This window comes from Phodopus roborovskii, unplaced genomic scaffold, assembly GCF_943737965.1.
Source record: "Phodopus roborovskii unplaced genomic scaffold, PHOROB, whole genome shotgun sequence".
In the NCBI taxonomy this organism is placed as follows: domain Eukaryota; kingdom Metazoa; phylum Chordata; class Mammalia; order Rodentia; family Cricetidae; genus Phodopus; species Phodopus roborovskii.
Genome location: NW_026125052.1, coordinates 15,041,401 through 15,059,519, shown reverse-complemented (window position 1 = coordinate 15,059,519; position 18,119 = coordinate 15,041,401). Strand labels below are relative to the sequence as shown.

Below are 18,119 nucleotides of genomic sequence, written 5' to 3'. Positions count from 1 at the left end.
CCCACAGGGAAAGGCACACAAAGAAGGAAGGGGGACTGGTCAGGAGGGTTGAGGCTAGGTGACAAGAAATGACAAAGACTAAACCCCACCACATACAGGAATGAAAATGCCAGAAAGCAAACAATAAACTAAGTGGTGCTGGGGAGATGAGCTCTGTCTGCTCTCCCAGAGCACCTTGGTTTAATTCCACAGGGCAGTTCACACCTGTCTGTAACTCCAGCACCAGGGGAACCGACACCCTCACTAAACATGAAAACTTAAATTATATATAAAGGAGAAAATAAGAAGGGAAGTCAAAAAGTGAAAGAATATTTTAAGAAATTCTGTACCAAGTATTTAAATCACATTCAGCTTTTCATAGTATTTCATTAAAACACTTTTTTTTGGCTTTCTGTTTTAATTTTAAAATTTAATTTTATTTAAATAACATTTTTCTTCATTTATTTTATATACCAACTACATTTTCCCCTCTCTCCTCTTCTTCAAGTCCCACCTCTTCCCAAATACCCCTTCCCCTTCCGCTCCTCCTCCTTCTTCAATCAGAAAGAGGAAGGCCTTCAATGAGTTTGAGCAAAACAAGGCACATCAAGTCGAGGCAGGACCAAACTCCTCCCCTTGTGTCAAGACTGGGAAAGGTAATCCAGCATGGGAAACAGGGTCCCAAAAGCTGGCTGAGTCCCAGGGACAGGTCCTAATCTTATTACTAGGAGACCAAGCTACACAACTGTCATACACATGCAGAGGGCCTAGTTCAGTCTCATGGAGGTTCCCTAACTGTTGGTCCAGAGACCTTGAGCTCCTATGAGCTCAGATCAGCTGTCTCTGTGGGTCCCATCATCACGACCCTCCTGGCTCACACCACCAACCCCTCCTCTAAGACTTCTGAAGCTTAGCCCAATGCTTGGCTGTGGATCTCTGCCTCTGTTTCCATCAGTTACTGGATAGACTATCTCTGAGGACAATTAGGGTAATCACCAATCTGCTTACAATAGATGCTAGAAATCTTAGCTGGGGTTATCTTTGTGAATTCCTTGGAGCTAGGTTTCTGTCCCCAAAGTGCACACCCAACAAGATGTTTGTTTCATTACTCTCCCCCCCCCCCAGTTCTGCCACCAATATACCAGTCTGTCATCACTTTAATTAACTGCATGGACATCAAAATGAGTGGTGTTAAGAACACATGGAGAGAAATCCTTTTTTAAAATGCCGAAGTATGGCTGTGCTGAGTTTTTGCTTTTCTTTTCTTTTCTTTTTCTTCCTACATGAAACTGAGTATTGTCATTTCAAGTTCTGTAAATAATTGTGTTAGAATTTTGATGGTGATTGCATTAAAACTGTAGATTGCTTTTGGTGGGATGGCCATTTTTATTCTGTTCATCCTACAGATTCATGAGCATGGGAGATCTATCCTCTGATATCCTCTTCAATATCTTTCTGCAAAGACTTGAAGTTTTTGTTATACATGTCTTTCACTTGCATGGTTAGGGTTACCCCAAGATATTTTATATTTTTGTGGCTATTGTGAAGGGTGCTGCTTCCCTGATTTCTTTCTCAGTCTGTTTGTCACTTGAATATAGGATGGCTAGGGATTTTTTTTTCTTTTCTGAGTTAACATTGTATCTAGCTATATTGCTGAAGGTGCTTATCAGCTGCAGGAGTTCCCTGATAGAATTTTTGGGGGTTGCTTATGTATGCTATTGTATCAATTGCAAATATGTTGCTTTGACTTCTTATTTTACAATTTATAAACCCATGATCTCCTTCAGTGTCTCATTGATCTGGCAAGAACTTTAAGTACAGAGAAAGTGGACAACCTTATTTTGTTCCTGATTTTAGTAGAATTGCTTTGAGTTTCTCTCCATTTATTTTAATGTTGGCTATAGGCTTGCTGTATATCACCTTCATTATGTTTAGGTTTTACCTTGTATCACAATTTCTTCAAGACATTTATCATGAAGGGGTGTTGGAATTTTGTTTTTGAGTTTTTTTTCAGCATCTAATGAAATGATCATGTATTTTGTTTTGTTTTGTTTTTTCCTCTCAGTTTGTTTATATGGTGGATTATATTGACTAGGTTTCATATGTTGAACCATCCTGCATCTCTGGGATGATCACAGTGGATGGTTCTTGGATTCAGTTTGCAATTTTTTTGAGTATTTTTGTATCTATCTTCATAAGGGAAATTAGTCTGTAATTCTCTATCTTGGTTGAACCTTTGTGTAGTTTGGGACTGTGACCTCATAAGAATAATTTGGCAATGTTCCTTCTGTTTCTATTTTGTGAAATAATTTGAGGAGTATTGGTATTACCACTTCTTGGAAAGTCTGGCAGAATTATGTGCTAAAACTGTCTTTTTAGGCCTGGGCTTTTTTGGAAGTAGGGGAAGACTTTTAATGACTCTTACAAGCAGTTTCCCTCCAGCCTGGTCTCACTGCCATGTCAGCCCTAAATAACACACAGAGATGCTGTATTAGATATAAAGCTGTTGGTGTGTTACTAATGTTTCTTATTGGCTAGCTCTGTTTTAAATATTAACCCATTTCTATTAATTGAGTTGTTACCACATGATTTTATCTTACTGGAAAGAGGGTCCAGACCTCTTCTCTCAAGTCCCTACATCTTGTCTCTCCTCCACTGTATCTCCCAGAATCGTCCTTGTCTCCTAATTCCACCTATCTTGCCTTCTTCTTATTTGCCAACAGTGTCTTATTCATTAACCAGTAAGAGTAACATATTTACAGAATGACATCTCCCATCATCTCCTCTTTTCTGTCTAAAATAAAGGATTTTAACTTTAACATAGTAAAATATATATCAAAATAGTTACCAATATGAACTATAGTTAACAATATTCAGTCCATTAACATTTAGTAAGATTTAAAGAAAATATTCCATCATCTATCCTATCTTTGTGAGTCTAAAGTCTTATATTTAACTTATCTTTAAACCTAACTAAGGAAAATTATAACCATAACTATCTGTCTTCAACTCCCTCAAAGACCACAGAAGGATAGTATAGAAACTCTAGAAATGACAGAGACAACTCTCTGCCTGGTCAGTCACTCGAAGTTCTTCTGTAATGTTCCATCTTCAGCCTATAGGCCATAGTGTGTCTGGAAGATTTCTCAGCAAAGCAGGAAATTTCAAACTGCCCACTTGTGTTGGCAGTTTGTCAGTCATTTTTCTCTGTGTCCTGCAGACTGTCTGGCAGACTCTTTCACAAAGCAGGAACCCTACAGCAATGTCCATCTTGTTTTGGCAGTCACTTTCCTGTGGGTCCTGCATGTCCAGTTTATACAGCATAAAGTCAAACAGTCCAGACAAGAGCAGTATCTTACCCAAATGGCTAGTCTTGCCATATGAGAAGTAAACTCCATAAGGACTTTCTTTTATGTCGCCTTCCTTTCTGACACAGGTGGTGTTGCCAAAAGCAGTTGTGCCTCACTGTTAAGAAAAACCCTAAACCATTTTAAATGCCATATACTGTATGTTTTTGAAAGGTTTGAAGAATGCCTATCCATCTCAAATATATCTCTCTATGTCTAGAAAACCTAACTAACTTAACTATGTTTTGACTATTATAGGTAACTATAATCTGTACTAAATTATACATTACATTTTAAATATAAATACAAATCCTAAACAAGAGGAGAAATATACATATCACAAAATTGACCTTAAATTGTATCAATAAATAAAAATCCATTCCAAAACAAAGTATTCATTTCTATGCTGTAATCCCCTTTTTACCTTTAGAAAGAGATTGGTTGTGATCAGAAACCATTTATAACCAACCCCGTTTAAATGAAAACAAACATTTATAAACAACATTTGGGAATTTGGGCATCGTTCTTTCCAAACACAATAGCATACAGTATCCAGACTCTCTGTGTATTTTTCATTTTTAGGTAGCTTTTTTATTACTCTATTTCTTTTACTTCTATTTTTTCATTGTTTGAAAAAGGGTTTCTCTGGGTAACTTTGGATGCCCTGGAATTCACTCTGTACATCAATCAGGCTGTCCTTGAAATCACAGAGATCTGCTTACCTCTGCTTCCCGATTGCTGGAAATAAAGGTGTGTGCCACCACACCCAACTATTCTCTATTTTCTTGTTTCTTTTTCTCTCCCAAGAGCACGTATATTTTAAAACACACTGTAAACCTTTAGAAGTTTTTCTTTATCTGAATCTATCTTTACTGTAAATCTTTATCTATTTCTGCTCATGAGTCTTTTATCTGCTAAATGACAACATTGCTAAAATGAAAGCTACAGCTGTTTTAGCTGCAGTCTATCCAAGATGGTGGGGTACGTTTACTGCCAGCACTAAGAACTATGCTCAACACACTGGTCTATGCTGCCATCAAGCAGCATACTGCCAGCTTGGAGATGTCATCACTGCCAGCTGTCATACCCACCATTCATTTGTTAACAGGGTTTGCTGCTTATGCTGAATCAGGAAACCCCCTTAAAGGAGCCATGCGAGTCTCTGCTTATCTCTAGCAAAACAGAGCCTAACCGAGAAAAATGCTGCTACTAAGACCTACTTGTCTCTGTTTTGTTGTTTCTAAAATCCCTTTTAAAGCTTTTGTTAACTTTTAAGTGGAAGTTTTTGTACCCATGTTGTAGGCGCCATTTGTTACAAACACTTTCCCTCCAGCCTGGTCCCACTCCATGTCAGCCCCAAATAGCATACTAGTAACTGCTTCTATTTCCTTAAGGGTTATAGATTATTTGTTTATCTTATTTGATTTAACTTTGATAAGTGGTATCTATTGAGAAAATTATCCATTTCTTTTATACTTTCCAATTGTGTGGAGTACAGGTTTTTAAAGCATAATCTAGTGATTCTTTGTATTTCTTGGGTGTATGTTGTTATGCCCCCCTTTTGTTTCTGATTTTGTTAATTTGGATATTCTTTCTCCCTTTCTTTTAGTTAGTTTAGATAAGGGTTTGTTATTTTCTCAATGAATCAGTTCTGTTTCATGGATTCTTTATATTCATTTTGTTTGTTTGTTTTGATCTTATTGATTTCAGCTCTCAGTTTGATTATTTCCTGCTGTCTACTCCTCTTGGGTGTGCTTGCTTCTTTTTGTTCTAGAGCTTTCAGGTTAGGTTTGCTTTTAAGTCACTAGTATGAGATCTCTCAAATTTCTTCACGTAGACACTAAGTGCTATGTTTGTTCCTCTTAGTGCCGCTTTCATTATGTCTCATAAGTTTGGGTATGCTGTGCAGTCATTTTCATTGAATTCTAGGGAGTCTTTAATTCCTTTATTTCTGTTTTGACCCAGTAACTATTCAATAGAAATTTTAGTCTCAGTTCCTTTCATACTTACAAACTTTTATTTTTGAAAAGAATCAGGCTTACTGAACAATTGCAATGATAATGCTAAGACTTCCTCACTCTATGCTGCTTTCATTGAGATTTATAATTTTATCACACTTGATTTCTATCTATATAGACACATAAGGATGCAGGTAGGTAGGTGGATGGAAGGATGAAAAGAGGGAGGGAAGGAATGAAGGAAGGAACAAAGACCAATGAATGAACTGTTGGACCTGTAATGCATGGATGTGTGTGTGTGTGTGTGTGTGTGTGTGTGTGTGAGTGTGCAGGTGTACATGTGCATGTGTGTATCCTAAAACTAGGGACATTTTTATACAGATATATACATATATATACAGATATAAAATTAAATTATGTGCTATACAATACTATTACCTATTGTCTAATGTGCATTCCATATCCAAATGTTGTCAATACTGTCCTATAGTAGAATTTGTATTCATAGCTATACATTACACTTAGAAATTGCATGGCTTTTATTTTCTTAAATCCAAAGCATTTCCTTGGCCTGTCACCACATTAGAAGATTTTGACAGAGCTAAAGAGGATGGTCCAGTCATTGTGTGCAGAATACCTCAGATTTTGTTTATGGTATGTTTCCTTATAGCTACAGGAATAATAAATGAGATGTCTTTTCAAAGTGTGACTGCATTTATCACATGTGTGTTCACACAAGCGTGTGTCCATGCACACAGGTGTCTGCATTCATGTGTGTGCAGATGCAAATATGTGCTAATGTTTGTGGAGACCACAATATCACCTTGGCTATCATGCCTCAGGCACTGTCTATCACTTTGATTTTGAGACAAGATCTTTCACTGGCCTGCTACCCAGCAAACCCAGGGTTCCACCTATCTCTGCCTCCCCAGTGCTGGAGTAACAAGTACATGTCACTATGCTTGGAATACCGTCTGGGGATTGAACTCAGGTCCTCATGCTGGCAGAGCAAGCGTTGAACCATCTTTACAGCCCTAAAACCAATGCTGATTCCCAGGTTGAGTTCTCTCACAGAAACTTAGTATTTTTTCCATTTTGAAACTGAAAAATATACAAATATCACATTCCCAGTCAAACTTTTATCCAATCAGTTTAGAATTTGTTGAGATTTCCCTAACCAAGTATTATTATCATGGATATTGAATCTCTGTAACTCCCTTACAACTTTCCCATTTAACTCAAAACCATTCCACTGTTGTGGAGAGATTCTTGCCTTCTTCTATTTCTCTGCTTAGTCTTAGTATAGACAGATTATTCTTTTTTCACTTGATGTGTTGAAATCCAGTGCTGTCATTATTTGTTTTGGTGTTCAAGTTACCCCATACTGGGCCAGTGAGAGTGCCTTCAAGGTGGCACCAAAGACCTTTTCATATTTAAAACAGTGAGTCATGGGTGACAACTTGAAACTCAGTAAAGGAAGTAACATTTCTACTGCATACTTGGAGGTAGTCTTGACAGCCCACCATCTAATGAGCATCCATGACTCACAGACAAATGTTCTTCCTCATAGCTCACAGGGAACTATCTCACAATGATAACCTACCCCACCCCCTGCATTTCCTTGCTATCATCATACTTCCCTTCAACATCAAAAGAGTTGTGAGCACCATGAGACACATTGGCATCATGAGTGATACACAAACCATAAGCATAAGCAGTGACCAAGCAAGCATAAGCAGGGTGGACAAACAAGCAAATGGGGAGGGCAATTCTGTAGCAAAAACTAGATAAGGTAATCTTAATGAACAAGGAAAAGGAACTCTAATTTTTCCTCATCTTAAAGTATTTAAAAAGGCAAGCCAATGATCTGACTTAATAATGCCAATTTCTTTAGGAAAAAGAAAAACAACTTGGAAACATTCCAAGTTGTGGTAACAACACCAGTAGCAGAATATAAAAAGGGACATGCAGCACAGGGATTTTCAGATTCTCTACACTGCTTACCCTGCTTACACTGCTTACTTACTAACTAGAACCTCCACCTCTGACATCATGGTCAACTCCTGTTGTGGCTCCATCTGCTCTGAGGAGGGCTGCTGCCAGCCCAGCTGCTGCCAGACTACCTGCTGCCGCCCCAGCTGTTGCCGCCCCAGCTGCTGCGTGTCCAGCTGTTGCAGACCCAGCTGCTGCCAGTCTGTGTGCTGCCAGCCCACCTGCTGCCGCCCCAGCTGCTGTGTGTCCAGCTGCTGCAGACCCAGCTGCAGCAGACCTCAGTGCTGCCAGTCTGTGTGCTGCCACCCCTGCTGCCGCCCCAGCTGCTGCATCTCCAGCTGCTGTCAACCCTCCTGTGGTGGTTCCAGCTGCTGCAGTCCTTGCTGCCGCCCCTGCTGCCACCCCTGCTGCCGCCCCTGCTGCTGCCTGCGTCCAGTCTGTGGTCAGGTCTGCTGCCACAGCACCTGCTACCGCCCCACCTGCGTCATCTCCACCTGCCCCCGCCCCATGTGCTGTGCCACCCCTTGCTGCTGAGACCCTTGCCACAGATCCATTTCTGCCTCTATAGATTCAGATCTTGTGACTGTGTTTTAACTTGAAACACACAGAGTGGGTTGATGCTGTGAAATCAACTCATTAGTCCAATGAGAAGCCAGACCATGGATGATGTCTGGAATCTGGATTTAACCTGGAAATAAGTTTTACTCAGCCATCAAACAACTGGAAAAACACTTCTCCTCATGCCCTCTCTACGGGACTCTGAATTGGAATGATCTAATATATTTCTGTACCAAAGGAAAGTTCCCATTTCTCCATAATAAAACTTCAGTGTGACTGTTACTCTTTTAAGATGGTGTCTACTCTTCCTAAACAAGTGTGTTTGGGGGTTGGAAGATGGTTCTGTCAGTAATGCCCTTGCTGCACAAGCATGAAGACCTGAGTTCAATCACCAGAATCTGTGTAAAAGGCCAAAGGTTGTAACACATGATCATAAATTCAGTACGGGGTGGGGGGGCATAGCAAGTTAGTCCCTGGGCTGCTGGGCTAGACAGGTTAGCCTAATTGGTGAACCTTAGGTCCCAGGGAGAGACTCTGCTTCAAAAACTAAGATAGACAGACATCAGAGGTTGACCTCTGGCCTACCCAAACACACACACACAAACACAAACAGGCACAAACAGGCGCCCGTATTTCACCTGCAGAATATGCATACACACACATCACACCACACACACACACACACACACACACACACACACACACACACACACAGAGCAAGTGTATTTCACCTACAGAACACACAAGAAAATCTTTTTGCTTTTCAGCTTCCATTAGTCACTGACTTTTCTCCAGGTGTCTTACTGTCTGCACTATAATCAATGTTAGGGAAAGGGAAAAGCTGTGAAACAGTCCAGAACTTGCAGGACTTCAAAATGTCAGAGCATGAACGACACAATGAGTGCTTCACACTTCACACTTCACACCAAATAGCTTGCATCTTTGGGATACGGATGCTGCAAACCTGTAGTCCTTCTGCCTCCACAGAGAGCAGGGCTTCAGTATGAGCACAAAGCACATTGACACCTATGCCAAGATGAAACTTGGTTGTTTATATGTTAGCCTCATATATTAATTGGAAAATAATATAGCAGACATGCTCCAATATCAGATTGAAATGTATTTGAAGTACTGTAGGACTTCACCTACAGCTCACATATGGAGGACAGAATCATATCTGAGAGGAGAGGATAGATCCAGCAGGGAAAATTAACAAGCTAAATGTGTTCGACTGTAAACTGTGGCCAACTGCAGGTGGCATGTCTACATCAGAAAAGACCCCCAGAGCTCCTGGCGATTGTTTCCATGTCCTATTGGAATATAGGCCTGCTGAAAAGCAAGTCTGCTGCCAGACCCTCTGAGATTCCAGGCTCTTCATACATTCACTCAAAGAGCATCATTGAATGCTCCAACACAGCCCCGGTTATAAGTGCTGAGGCAACAGGGCAATCAACATGCACAAGGCTCTGCACTTAGGAGTCTACACCATAGTGGAGTTTTTTAAATAAAGCATCTGATGTGCATCCCATTTCCCAAGGGATGAAGCAATGGCTCAGTGGTTAAAAGCATTGGCTGATCTTCCAGAGGACCTGTGTTTGATTACCAGCACCAACATGGTGGCTTTACAACTGACTGTAATTCCAATTACAAGGAATCCAACACTTCCTTCGGGCCTCCATGGGTACCAGGTACACACATGGTACATAGACATTAGTGCTGGCAAAACACCCATATACAGAACATAAAATGAGATAAAAACAAAACAAAAAGTAAAACGTTTGTCCTGGCTGAATTTGAAATAATTACTCTGTAAGGTAGAGCTTATACTTGGCAGCGATCTCCAAATCAAAGCAAAGTAAAACTTGCTTTCAATGCAGAGTATCATTTTTTATACAAAGCTTGGAATAACCCAAATGTTTCTCAGTAGAACATTATCCAGATGAGCTATGTTACATCCACAAAACTGAGTATTACATAGCTGAAATGCAATGAGAACTATCTGAGGCCACTACTACAGAATAAAAAGTAACATGCCATTGCTGTGGTGCACTCAGCGAACCAAAGCAAACTGTAACGAAGTGTGTGTAGTATAAGAACAGTTATCAAAAAGCTGGCAGTAAATATGAACTTGTATTAAGATAATAATGTGAGAACAACCTTCAATTTAAAACATGACAAACATTTAAGTTGGCTGATACGCTAATTAGTCTGGGTTAATCATATGCACAGGAGTCAAGAAATTGCACTGTACCTCCCAAATATATACACATAGCACGTGTCAACCAAAGGTAAGTTCTACCCTACAGGAGAGCGAGCATGTGCAGAGAAGAAAGACAAAAGCAAGACTTCTTTGGATGTGCCTCATTTTGTAAAAATTATTTTGGAACCTAAAAATAATTTGCATAATTATAAAACAATTAAAAATTTAAAGTTATTTTAGCACTATGAGAAACAAGTGTGGGCTATATAGTTAATTCCAAGTATATTCTCTTTTTTTTCCCATGATCAAAATTCAGCTCGAGGAAGAGGAGTTTGCTTTGCTTACACACAATGGGTATGGTCCATTGTGATAGGAAAGACCTAGGTGAGGGTGTGAAGTAGCTGGTCACACTGAATCTGAAGTCAGGAAGCAGAGATAAATGAATGTTAGTACTCTGCTCTTTCTCTTTTTTTTTTTTTTTTTTTTTTTTTTTTCTGTATGGGACCACAGCCCAGGGGGTGTGTCATCAATATTCAGGGTGGCTCTTCCTTGATTTGGTTAAGTTTTCTGGAAACACTCTCTTTGATACTTCCAGATTTGAGTTTCTATGGAGATACTAAAGCCCATCAAGTTGATCATGAAGATTGTCCATCACACTAAGCATGGTGATGATGTGGTAATACATACTTAGCTGCAAATACTCACTTTGGGAGCTTATAGTCTAGGATGAGGCAATTGAACACATTCAGATAAGTCATTTGACCTTGAGCAGGGCTCTCCCCAGTATAAAGGTAATCAAAAGGAGCAGATGAAATTTCCATAAACTAATAAAATAATGCCAAAGAAAACACTCAGGAGGAAGATGGGTGGGGCTGCCAATTGACTTGAAGTAAAAGAACTTTCTGGAAAGAAGCTGAAGAAGGTATATTCTAAGGACATGGAACAAAACATTAAGAGATGTGGAAGTTTACATTTCTACCCTGGGGACTACTAAAGTCTCTAACAACTTTAACTCATTTCTGTATGAGCTATAGTGACCTCATGTCTTGTGGGTTCTTTGAAAAGTAACCTCACTATGATAATCACAAAGCAGGAATAGGAGTTCTGGAGTGTGGCTGGCACTCACTAACAGTGACAATCTCTGTGATCTCAGTTCTCACCGAAAAGTACATGAGATGTTTAATTCTTTGTTTGGATCCTGGTCTTCAGAACTTTCCATTTGCCTCAGAACCTCCTTTCAGAGCTTACAGGACAAAGAGCAAAGTCTACTATGTCCTCATTATCCAAGCACAGTGTCTCAAACCCATAATTATTGAAAGAGTGTCGCATGGGACTTTCTTTTTATTGAAAGCAGAATCTACTGCATACACTGACTTATCAGGCTATGGATCAAACTCATTCACCTTTCATATACAACGCCTAGAGAGGATTCCTAAGGGGATAAGTTTGACTTGTCAAACCAGTCTTGGCCATTGAAAAACACTCATATAAAGCTACCCATTCAGGTGCAATCTTTTCAATGAGCTATGAACACAGCTATCGCCAACAGTGGACAGATAACTTCCCTGAGCTATGAACACAGCTATCGCCAACAGTGGACAGATAACTTCCCTGAGCTATGAACACAGCTATCGCCAACAGTGGACAGATAACTTCCCTGACGAATCTTTCCCCCCATCTCCCTCTTTACCAGCACTCTACCAGGCAATTGCCTATGTGTATCCATAAAAAGAGACATTTTGTGAGCCATTCTCAAAATATTACCAGGCCAGCCTAGAGTGACATGTGTGTCATGTGCTAACCCCAGTTCAGAAGGTACATGGGCAGAAACAGAAGCACAAATGCCGTTTCACATGCCTCAGTTCAGTGAATCATAACAACGTAGGAAAAGAAAAAGGATGCCTTTCCTACACGCTGGATTATTTGACCTTGCAAACTTAATTATGCCTTAATAACACTAATTAGTGTCCTGGTAAGAAAAACACGGAAAAGAGCTTTTGCTCATGGTGACACCAGTTGCTGAGCAGAGTATAAAAGGGAACGCCAACCAGGAAACCTTCAGATCCTCAAAACTCTTCCTCAGAAACCCACCGCAAACCTCCACCTCTCACACCATGGTCAACTCCTGTTGTGGCTCCGTCTGCTCTGAGGAGGGCTGTGGCCAAGGCTGCTGCCAGCCCAGCTGCTGCCGCCCCAGCTGTTGCCGCCCCAGCTGCTGCGTGTCCAGCTGTTGCAGACCCAGCTGCTGCCAGTCTGTGTGCTGCCAGCCCACCTGCTGCCGCCCCAGCTGCTGTGTGTCCAGCTGCTGCAGGCCCAGCTGCTGCAGACCCAGCTGCTGCAGACCCAGCTGCTGCAGACCTCAGTGCTGCCAGTCTGTTTGCTGCCAGCCCACCTGCTGCCGCCCCAGCTGCTGCAGTCCTTGCTGCCGCCCCTGCTGCCGGCCCTGCTGCCGCCCCTGCTGCTGCCTGCGTCCAGTCTGTGGTCAGGTCTGCTGCCACAGCACCTGCTACCGCCCCACCTGCGTCATCTCCACCTGCCCCCGCCCCATGTGCTGTGCCACCCCTTGCTGCTGAGCCTCCTTGGCTGGATCCAGCATCTATTTCACCTCTGTCCCCATAGAATGAGTTTAATGTTGGTTTTGTTGAATCATGTCTCTGTATTTTATTGGACCCAACAACAGCTATTCTAGCTTCAATCCAAATCCCTCATGCGGACCTCGCCTTCCTATCTATGTGTGGACTTGCTCATACCTCACCAGCTGTGGAACTGACCTGACCAACCCTTCATAAAACCCTCTTAACTTCTAGGTTCAGGTCACAAAGTTCAAAGGTCCGCAGGTTGATTTCAAAATTTCTATCATGTTGATCTTTATAGCATCTGTGTTAATTGTTAATAAAGATACTCTACTTCTCCAGTTTTCCTGTGTTGTGTCACTGTGTCAAAATAAATGACCACTTTCCCATATAGAAAATCCAGTGTGATTTTGTAAGTCCCTAAGATTTCTTTTTTTTTATGTGCTTTTTTTTGTTTGTTTTATTTTTCTTCTTTTATTTTTTATTTTTATTTTACATATCGATCCCAGTTCTCTCTCCCTCTTTTCCTCCCTCCCTCTTTTCCTCCTTACCTCTTTCCCTCTCTCCCACCCTCTCATGCCCCCCAACCACCCTCCCCTCCCATCCACACCCCATTCCACATGTAGGGTAATGCCTTCCAGGAGGGGTCATCTAAATCTGTCAAGTCATTTGGAGTAGGGACTAGGCTTTCTCTCCTGTCTCTAGGTGAAAGGGAGTATCCCTCCTTTCTCTAGGTTAAGGAAATATCCCTCCATGGGGGATGTGCCCGCAAGGTCCTTTTGTGCATGAGGAATACATCCTGGTTCCACTCTCCGAGGTCCCTTAGACTGCCCAGGCCTTCTAGCTGAGACCCATGTTCAGGGGGTCTGAGTCAGTCCCATGCTGGATTCCCAGCTATCAGTCTGGGTGCCCGTTAGCTCCTCCTTGTTCAGGTCAGCTGTCTCTATGTGTTTCTGTAGCCTGGTTTTGTCCTCTCTCTCTGCATCTGGATTCCAGTTCAGCTCTGTGTTTAATTGTGGGTGTCTGTGACCGTTTCCATCAGCTACTAGATGAAGGCTCCATAACGGTGGATAAGTTAGTCGTCGATCTCATTATCAGGGAAGGGCATTTATGGTAGCCTTTCCACTGTTGCTCAACTTGTTAGTTGGAGTCAGTCTTGTAGGTCTGGTTCAGTTTTTTCTTAAAACCTATAATGGCTCCCTCTTTTATGGTCTCTCTCTCTCTCTCTCTCTCTCTCTCTCTCTCTCTCTCTCTCTCTCTCTCTTTCATCTATTCCTCCCCTGACTCAGTTTTCCTAGTCCCATGTGCTTTTCTCTCCTCCCTTTCTCTTTCTCCTAGGTCCCTTTCCACTCATTCACCTCCACTCCCCATATGCTCAGGAGATCTTGTCCCTTTCCCCTTCTGTGAGGCATCTTATATTAATCTCTTAGAATCCTCTTTGTATCCTAGTTTCTCTGGCAGTGTGAATTATAGACTGGTGATCCTTTGCTTTATGTCTAAAATCCATATATGAGTGAGTACATACCATGTTCCTCTTTTTGTGACTGAGTTACCTCATTCAGGATGGTTTTTCAAGTTCCATCCACTTGCCTGCGAATTTCAAGATTCCATTGACCCCCCCACCCCCGCAGAGTAGTATTCCATTGTGTAAATGTGCCACATCTTTTTTATTCATTCTTCAGTTTAGGGGCATCTAGGTTGCTTCCAGGTTCTTGCTATTACAAATAATGCTGCTATGAACATAGTTGAACACATGTCTTTGTTGCATGGACGTGGATCATTTGGGTATATGCCTAAGAGGGGGATTGCCGGGTACTGTGTGATTCACATTTTCCTAAGGAACCACCATACTGATCTCCAAAGTGAAGAGTGAAGAAGTGTTCCCCTTTCTTCACATCCTCTCCAGCATAAGTTGTCATTGGTGTTTCTAATTTTAGCCATTCTGGCAGGGGTAAGATGGTATCTCAGAGTTGTTTTGATTTGCATTTCCCTGATAGCTAAGGATGTTGAGCACTTTCTTAAGTGTCTTTCAGCCTTTTTGATTTCCTCTATTGAAAGTTCTCTATTCAGTTCTGTACCCCCATTTTTTATTAGGGTTATTTGGTGTTTCTTAATCCTGAAGAATTTGTGTTTTGGCCATACCTGTAGCATGAATGAAAAGGTTTTTTTTTTTTTGTTTTTTTTTGTTTTTTTTTTTTTTTTTGGTGGAAACAAAATTTAAACTACATTTGCCTTTTTTCATCAATAGTCTCCCTTATGGATATAAAACTTATGGATATAAATCAGAAATATCACTGTAAATCATGTTCTCTGGGTCAACATCTGTTGATATTCAAATATCTCACAGTAACTACCAGGGTAGTAGAGTCAGTGTCTGTAGCTAAGGGCAACTGATTTTTTTTAATGCAATTAGAGCTTAAAGTGCAAACTTAGAAATCAGAGGATAAATGTGAAAGATGAAGGTTTTATGTTAGCATGCAAGCAAATAGAGGAAAGATGAAGCTGTAGATAAATCTATGATATAAAACAACCAAGCTCCAGGCTATTTCTTCTCTCAGACTGTTCTTCCACACCAAGACAGTTTCCCTACCTAAGAAAGAAGACACTGAGATCTTAGGTCCCAAATGTCCCTGAGCCCTCTGGAGCAGAAATAGATCTTTTTGTTGTTGTTGGAGGACAGGTCATCTTTTGGTTTAAAGATAATGTGATGCCTAGCCTTGAAGCATAACACAAGATCCTTTCCCCCTCCTCTCAACCTCTGCTCTTTGCTACTCACCAGTAGCCCAGTCTCTTAACCTACCTGACAGTCAGTATCTCTGCAAACCTGTGTGCCCTTTCAGTTTGGCTTTTCAATTGTCCCAGACAAGAATTAAGCCTACCCCACTACTCTATCTGCTTCTCACTACTCTATCTCAACTATGAGTGGAGATCTTTTATTCTTATGTCCTCACTTCCTCTTCCTCTATTTACAAATTTTACATTTAAGCAAAGTTGTGTGTGTGTAACACAGTTTAAGATTTGTATATTATGTGTGTAAGTGTTTTGTCTGCATGTGTGTCCATGTATCACATGTGTCCCTGGTATGAATGGAGAACATCATCAGATCCATTGGAACTGTAGTTATCAATAGTTGTAAGCCCATGTGGGTGCTTGGGATCAAACTTGGTCCTCTTCCTCTGGATGAGCAACAAGTACTCTTGCCTTCTGAGTCAGCTCTCTAGCCCATATGTACTTTTATACTGGCAACATGGCTGTTTAGACTTACTATTGAATGTGATACATGTTTTCTACACTTGCTTTGCCACTGCTTAACAATATGTGTTTTATAGAAGCACACAGAGAGGCACCCTGTTCACTTTCAGGGCTTCACAGAAAAAGTCGCTGTCATTTATTTCTGTATCCCATAGAAGGATGCCCAGTCCATGTCTAGTTCTGTTTTGTTACTCTAGTCCTCCTTGTGAACAGAACTGATATAAACAATCTTGTAGAAATATCTTCATATTTTTTTCTGGGTTTACCTGAGGATACTTTATAGATTTGGAATAGCTATGAACAAGAATAATGCTGCTATTTATTGGCAAATCTTCACAAGAAAATCATGTGCACATTTATTTTCAGATTGCCAAATTTTGAGCTTTTGACAACCTAATAATGTATAAGTGATATCTCTAATTATTTTATGTTTTATTATGCATGAAAGGGCATATGTTACGAATAGTTTTCCCTCCGGCCTGGTGCCACAGCTATATCAGGCCCAAATAACACACAGAGACATTATATTAGATATAAAGCTGTTGGCCTGTTATAAGTGGTTCTTATTGGCTAGCTCTGTCTTAAATATTAACCCATTTCTATCATCTAAGTATTTCCATGTGGTCTTATCTTACTGGAGAGAAGGTCCGGAGTTCTGCTCTCTTGGTCCTACATTTTCAATCTTCTCCTACCTCTCCCCTCATCCTCCTTCTCTCCTAGTCCCACCTATCTTGCTTTCCCTATTGACCAGTAGGGCTTTATTCATTAACCAATAATAGAAACATTTACAGAATGACATCTCCCATCATCTCCTTTTTTCTGTCTAAAATAAAAAGAAGGGTTTTAACTTTAACATAGTAAAATATATAACAAAACAGTTATCAAATAAGAGCCATAGTTAACAATGTTCAATCCATTAACATTTAGCAAGATTTAAAAAAAAATATTCTATCATCTATCCTATTCTTTGTGAGTCTAAAGTCTTATATGTAATTTATCTTTAATCCTAACTAAGGAAAACTATAACCATAACTATCTGTCTTCAACTCCTTCAAAGACCACAGAAGGATAACATATAAACTCTAGAAATGACAGAGACAACTTGTCTGGTCAGTCATCCAAAGTTTTTCTGTAATGTTCCATCTTTAGCCTATAGGCCATAGTGTGTCTGGCAGACTCCTCAGCAAAGCAGGAAACTTTAAACTGTCCACCTGTATTGGCAGTTTGTCAGTCACATTTTTCTGTGTCCTGCAGACTGTCTGGCAGACTCTTCCATGAAGCAGGAACCCTATAGCACTGTCCATCTTGTTTTAGCAGTCACTTTTCTGTGGTTCCTACATGTCCAATTTATACAGCATTAAGTCAAACAGTCCATTTGGGCAGTATCTTGTCCAAATGGCTAGTCTTGCCATACTGAAAACAAATCCATAATGTGTTTCTTCAAAGTCTATCTTCCTTTCTGACACAGGTGGTGTTGCCAGGAGCAGTTATGTCTCACTGTTAAGAAAAACCCTAAACCATAAAATCCCTAAATGCCATATTCTGTAGGTCTTTGAAAGTTTTGAAGAATGCTTACCCATTTGAAATATAACTCTGTATATCTAGAAAACCTAACTAACTTAACTATAAGTTTTGACTATTATAGGTAACTATCTATAGTCTGTACTAAATTATACATTACATTTTAAAGTGAGCTATATAAACACAATACTTAAACAAGAGAAGAAATGTACATATCACAAAATTGACCTTTAACCCAGGCATTGGTAGCACACAACTTTAGTGCCAGCACTTGGAAGGCAGAGGCAGGCAGATCTCTGTGAGTTCAAGGCCAGCGTGGTCTACAGAGTGACTTCCAGGACAGTTTCCAAAGCCACAGAGAAACCCTGTCTAGAGAAGCAAAACAACACCAAAACAACAGACAAGTAAATCCTTAAAAACAAAATTAGCCTTTAATTGTACCAATAAATGAAAATAATCCAAAACAAAGTATTTATATCTATAACATAATTCCCTTTTTACCTTTAAAAGGATTGGTTGTGGTCATTTATAACCAATCCCATTTAAATGGAAAATAAACATTTATAAACAATATTTGGGAATTTGGGCATCATTCTTTCCAAACTGCTTCCTGTTGGTAGGGGGGACTGTCTTGGGGAATCCTAAGATGTAGAAGTCCTGGCTGTAGTAGTCTTTAATGCTGCCTTGTCCCAGCTGTTCTGAATGTTGGATCACCTGGGGCATTGCTCCTTGTCTCCTA

The 18,119-nt window shown here is 40.5% G+C and overlaps 3 protein-coding genes across 3 annotated transcripts in view; 2 read left to right on the top strand and 1 right to left on the bottom strand.

The window, feature by feature from the left end:
* The window catches only part of LOC127220966 (spermidine/spermine N(1)-acetyltransferase-like protein 1), a 97,896-nt gene extending 85,456 nt beyond the window's left edge, over window positions 1-12,440 (bottom strand). The window contains exon 1 of the mRNA XM_051182855.1: window positions 12,378-12,440. The gene's annotated coding sequence lies outside the window, so the exon portion shown is untranslated. The remainder of the gene's footprint in view (window positions 1-12,377) is intronic.
* On the top strand, window positions 7,312-7,898 carry LOC127215908 (keratin-associated protein 4-11-like). The gene has a single exon (XM_051176381.1). It carries the CDS (start codon window positions 7,337-7,339, stop codon window positions 7,808-7,810), a length of 474 nt encoding a protein of 157 aa, XP_051032338.1. The 5' UTR covers window positions 7,312-7,336; the 3' UTR covers window positions 7,811-7,898.
* On the top strand, window positions 12,113-12,647 carry LOC127215915 (keratin-associated protein 4-12-like). Its single transcript, XM_051176394.1, has one exon. It carries the CDS (start codon window positions 12,149-12,151, stop codon window positions 12,605-12,607), a length of 459 nt encoding a protein of 152 aa, XP_051032351.1. The 5' UTR covers window positions 12,113-12,148; the 3' UTR covers window positions 12,608-12,647.
* The last annotated feature ends 5,472 nt before the right edge of the window (window positions 12,648-18,119 follow it).

Coding starts and splice junctions, on each gene's coding strand:
- LOC127215915 (XM_051176394.1), top strand. CDS start 12,149: ATGGTCAACTCCTGTTGTGGCTCCGTCTGCTCTGAGGAGGGCTGTGGC.
- LOC127215908 (XM_051176381.1), top strand. CDS start 7,337: ATGGTCAACTCCTGTTGTGGCTCCATCTGCTCTGAGGAGGGCTGCTGC.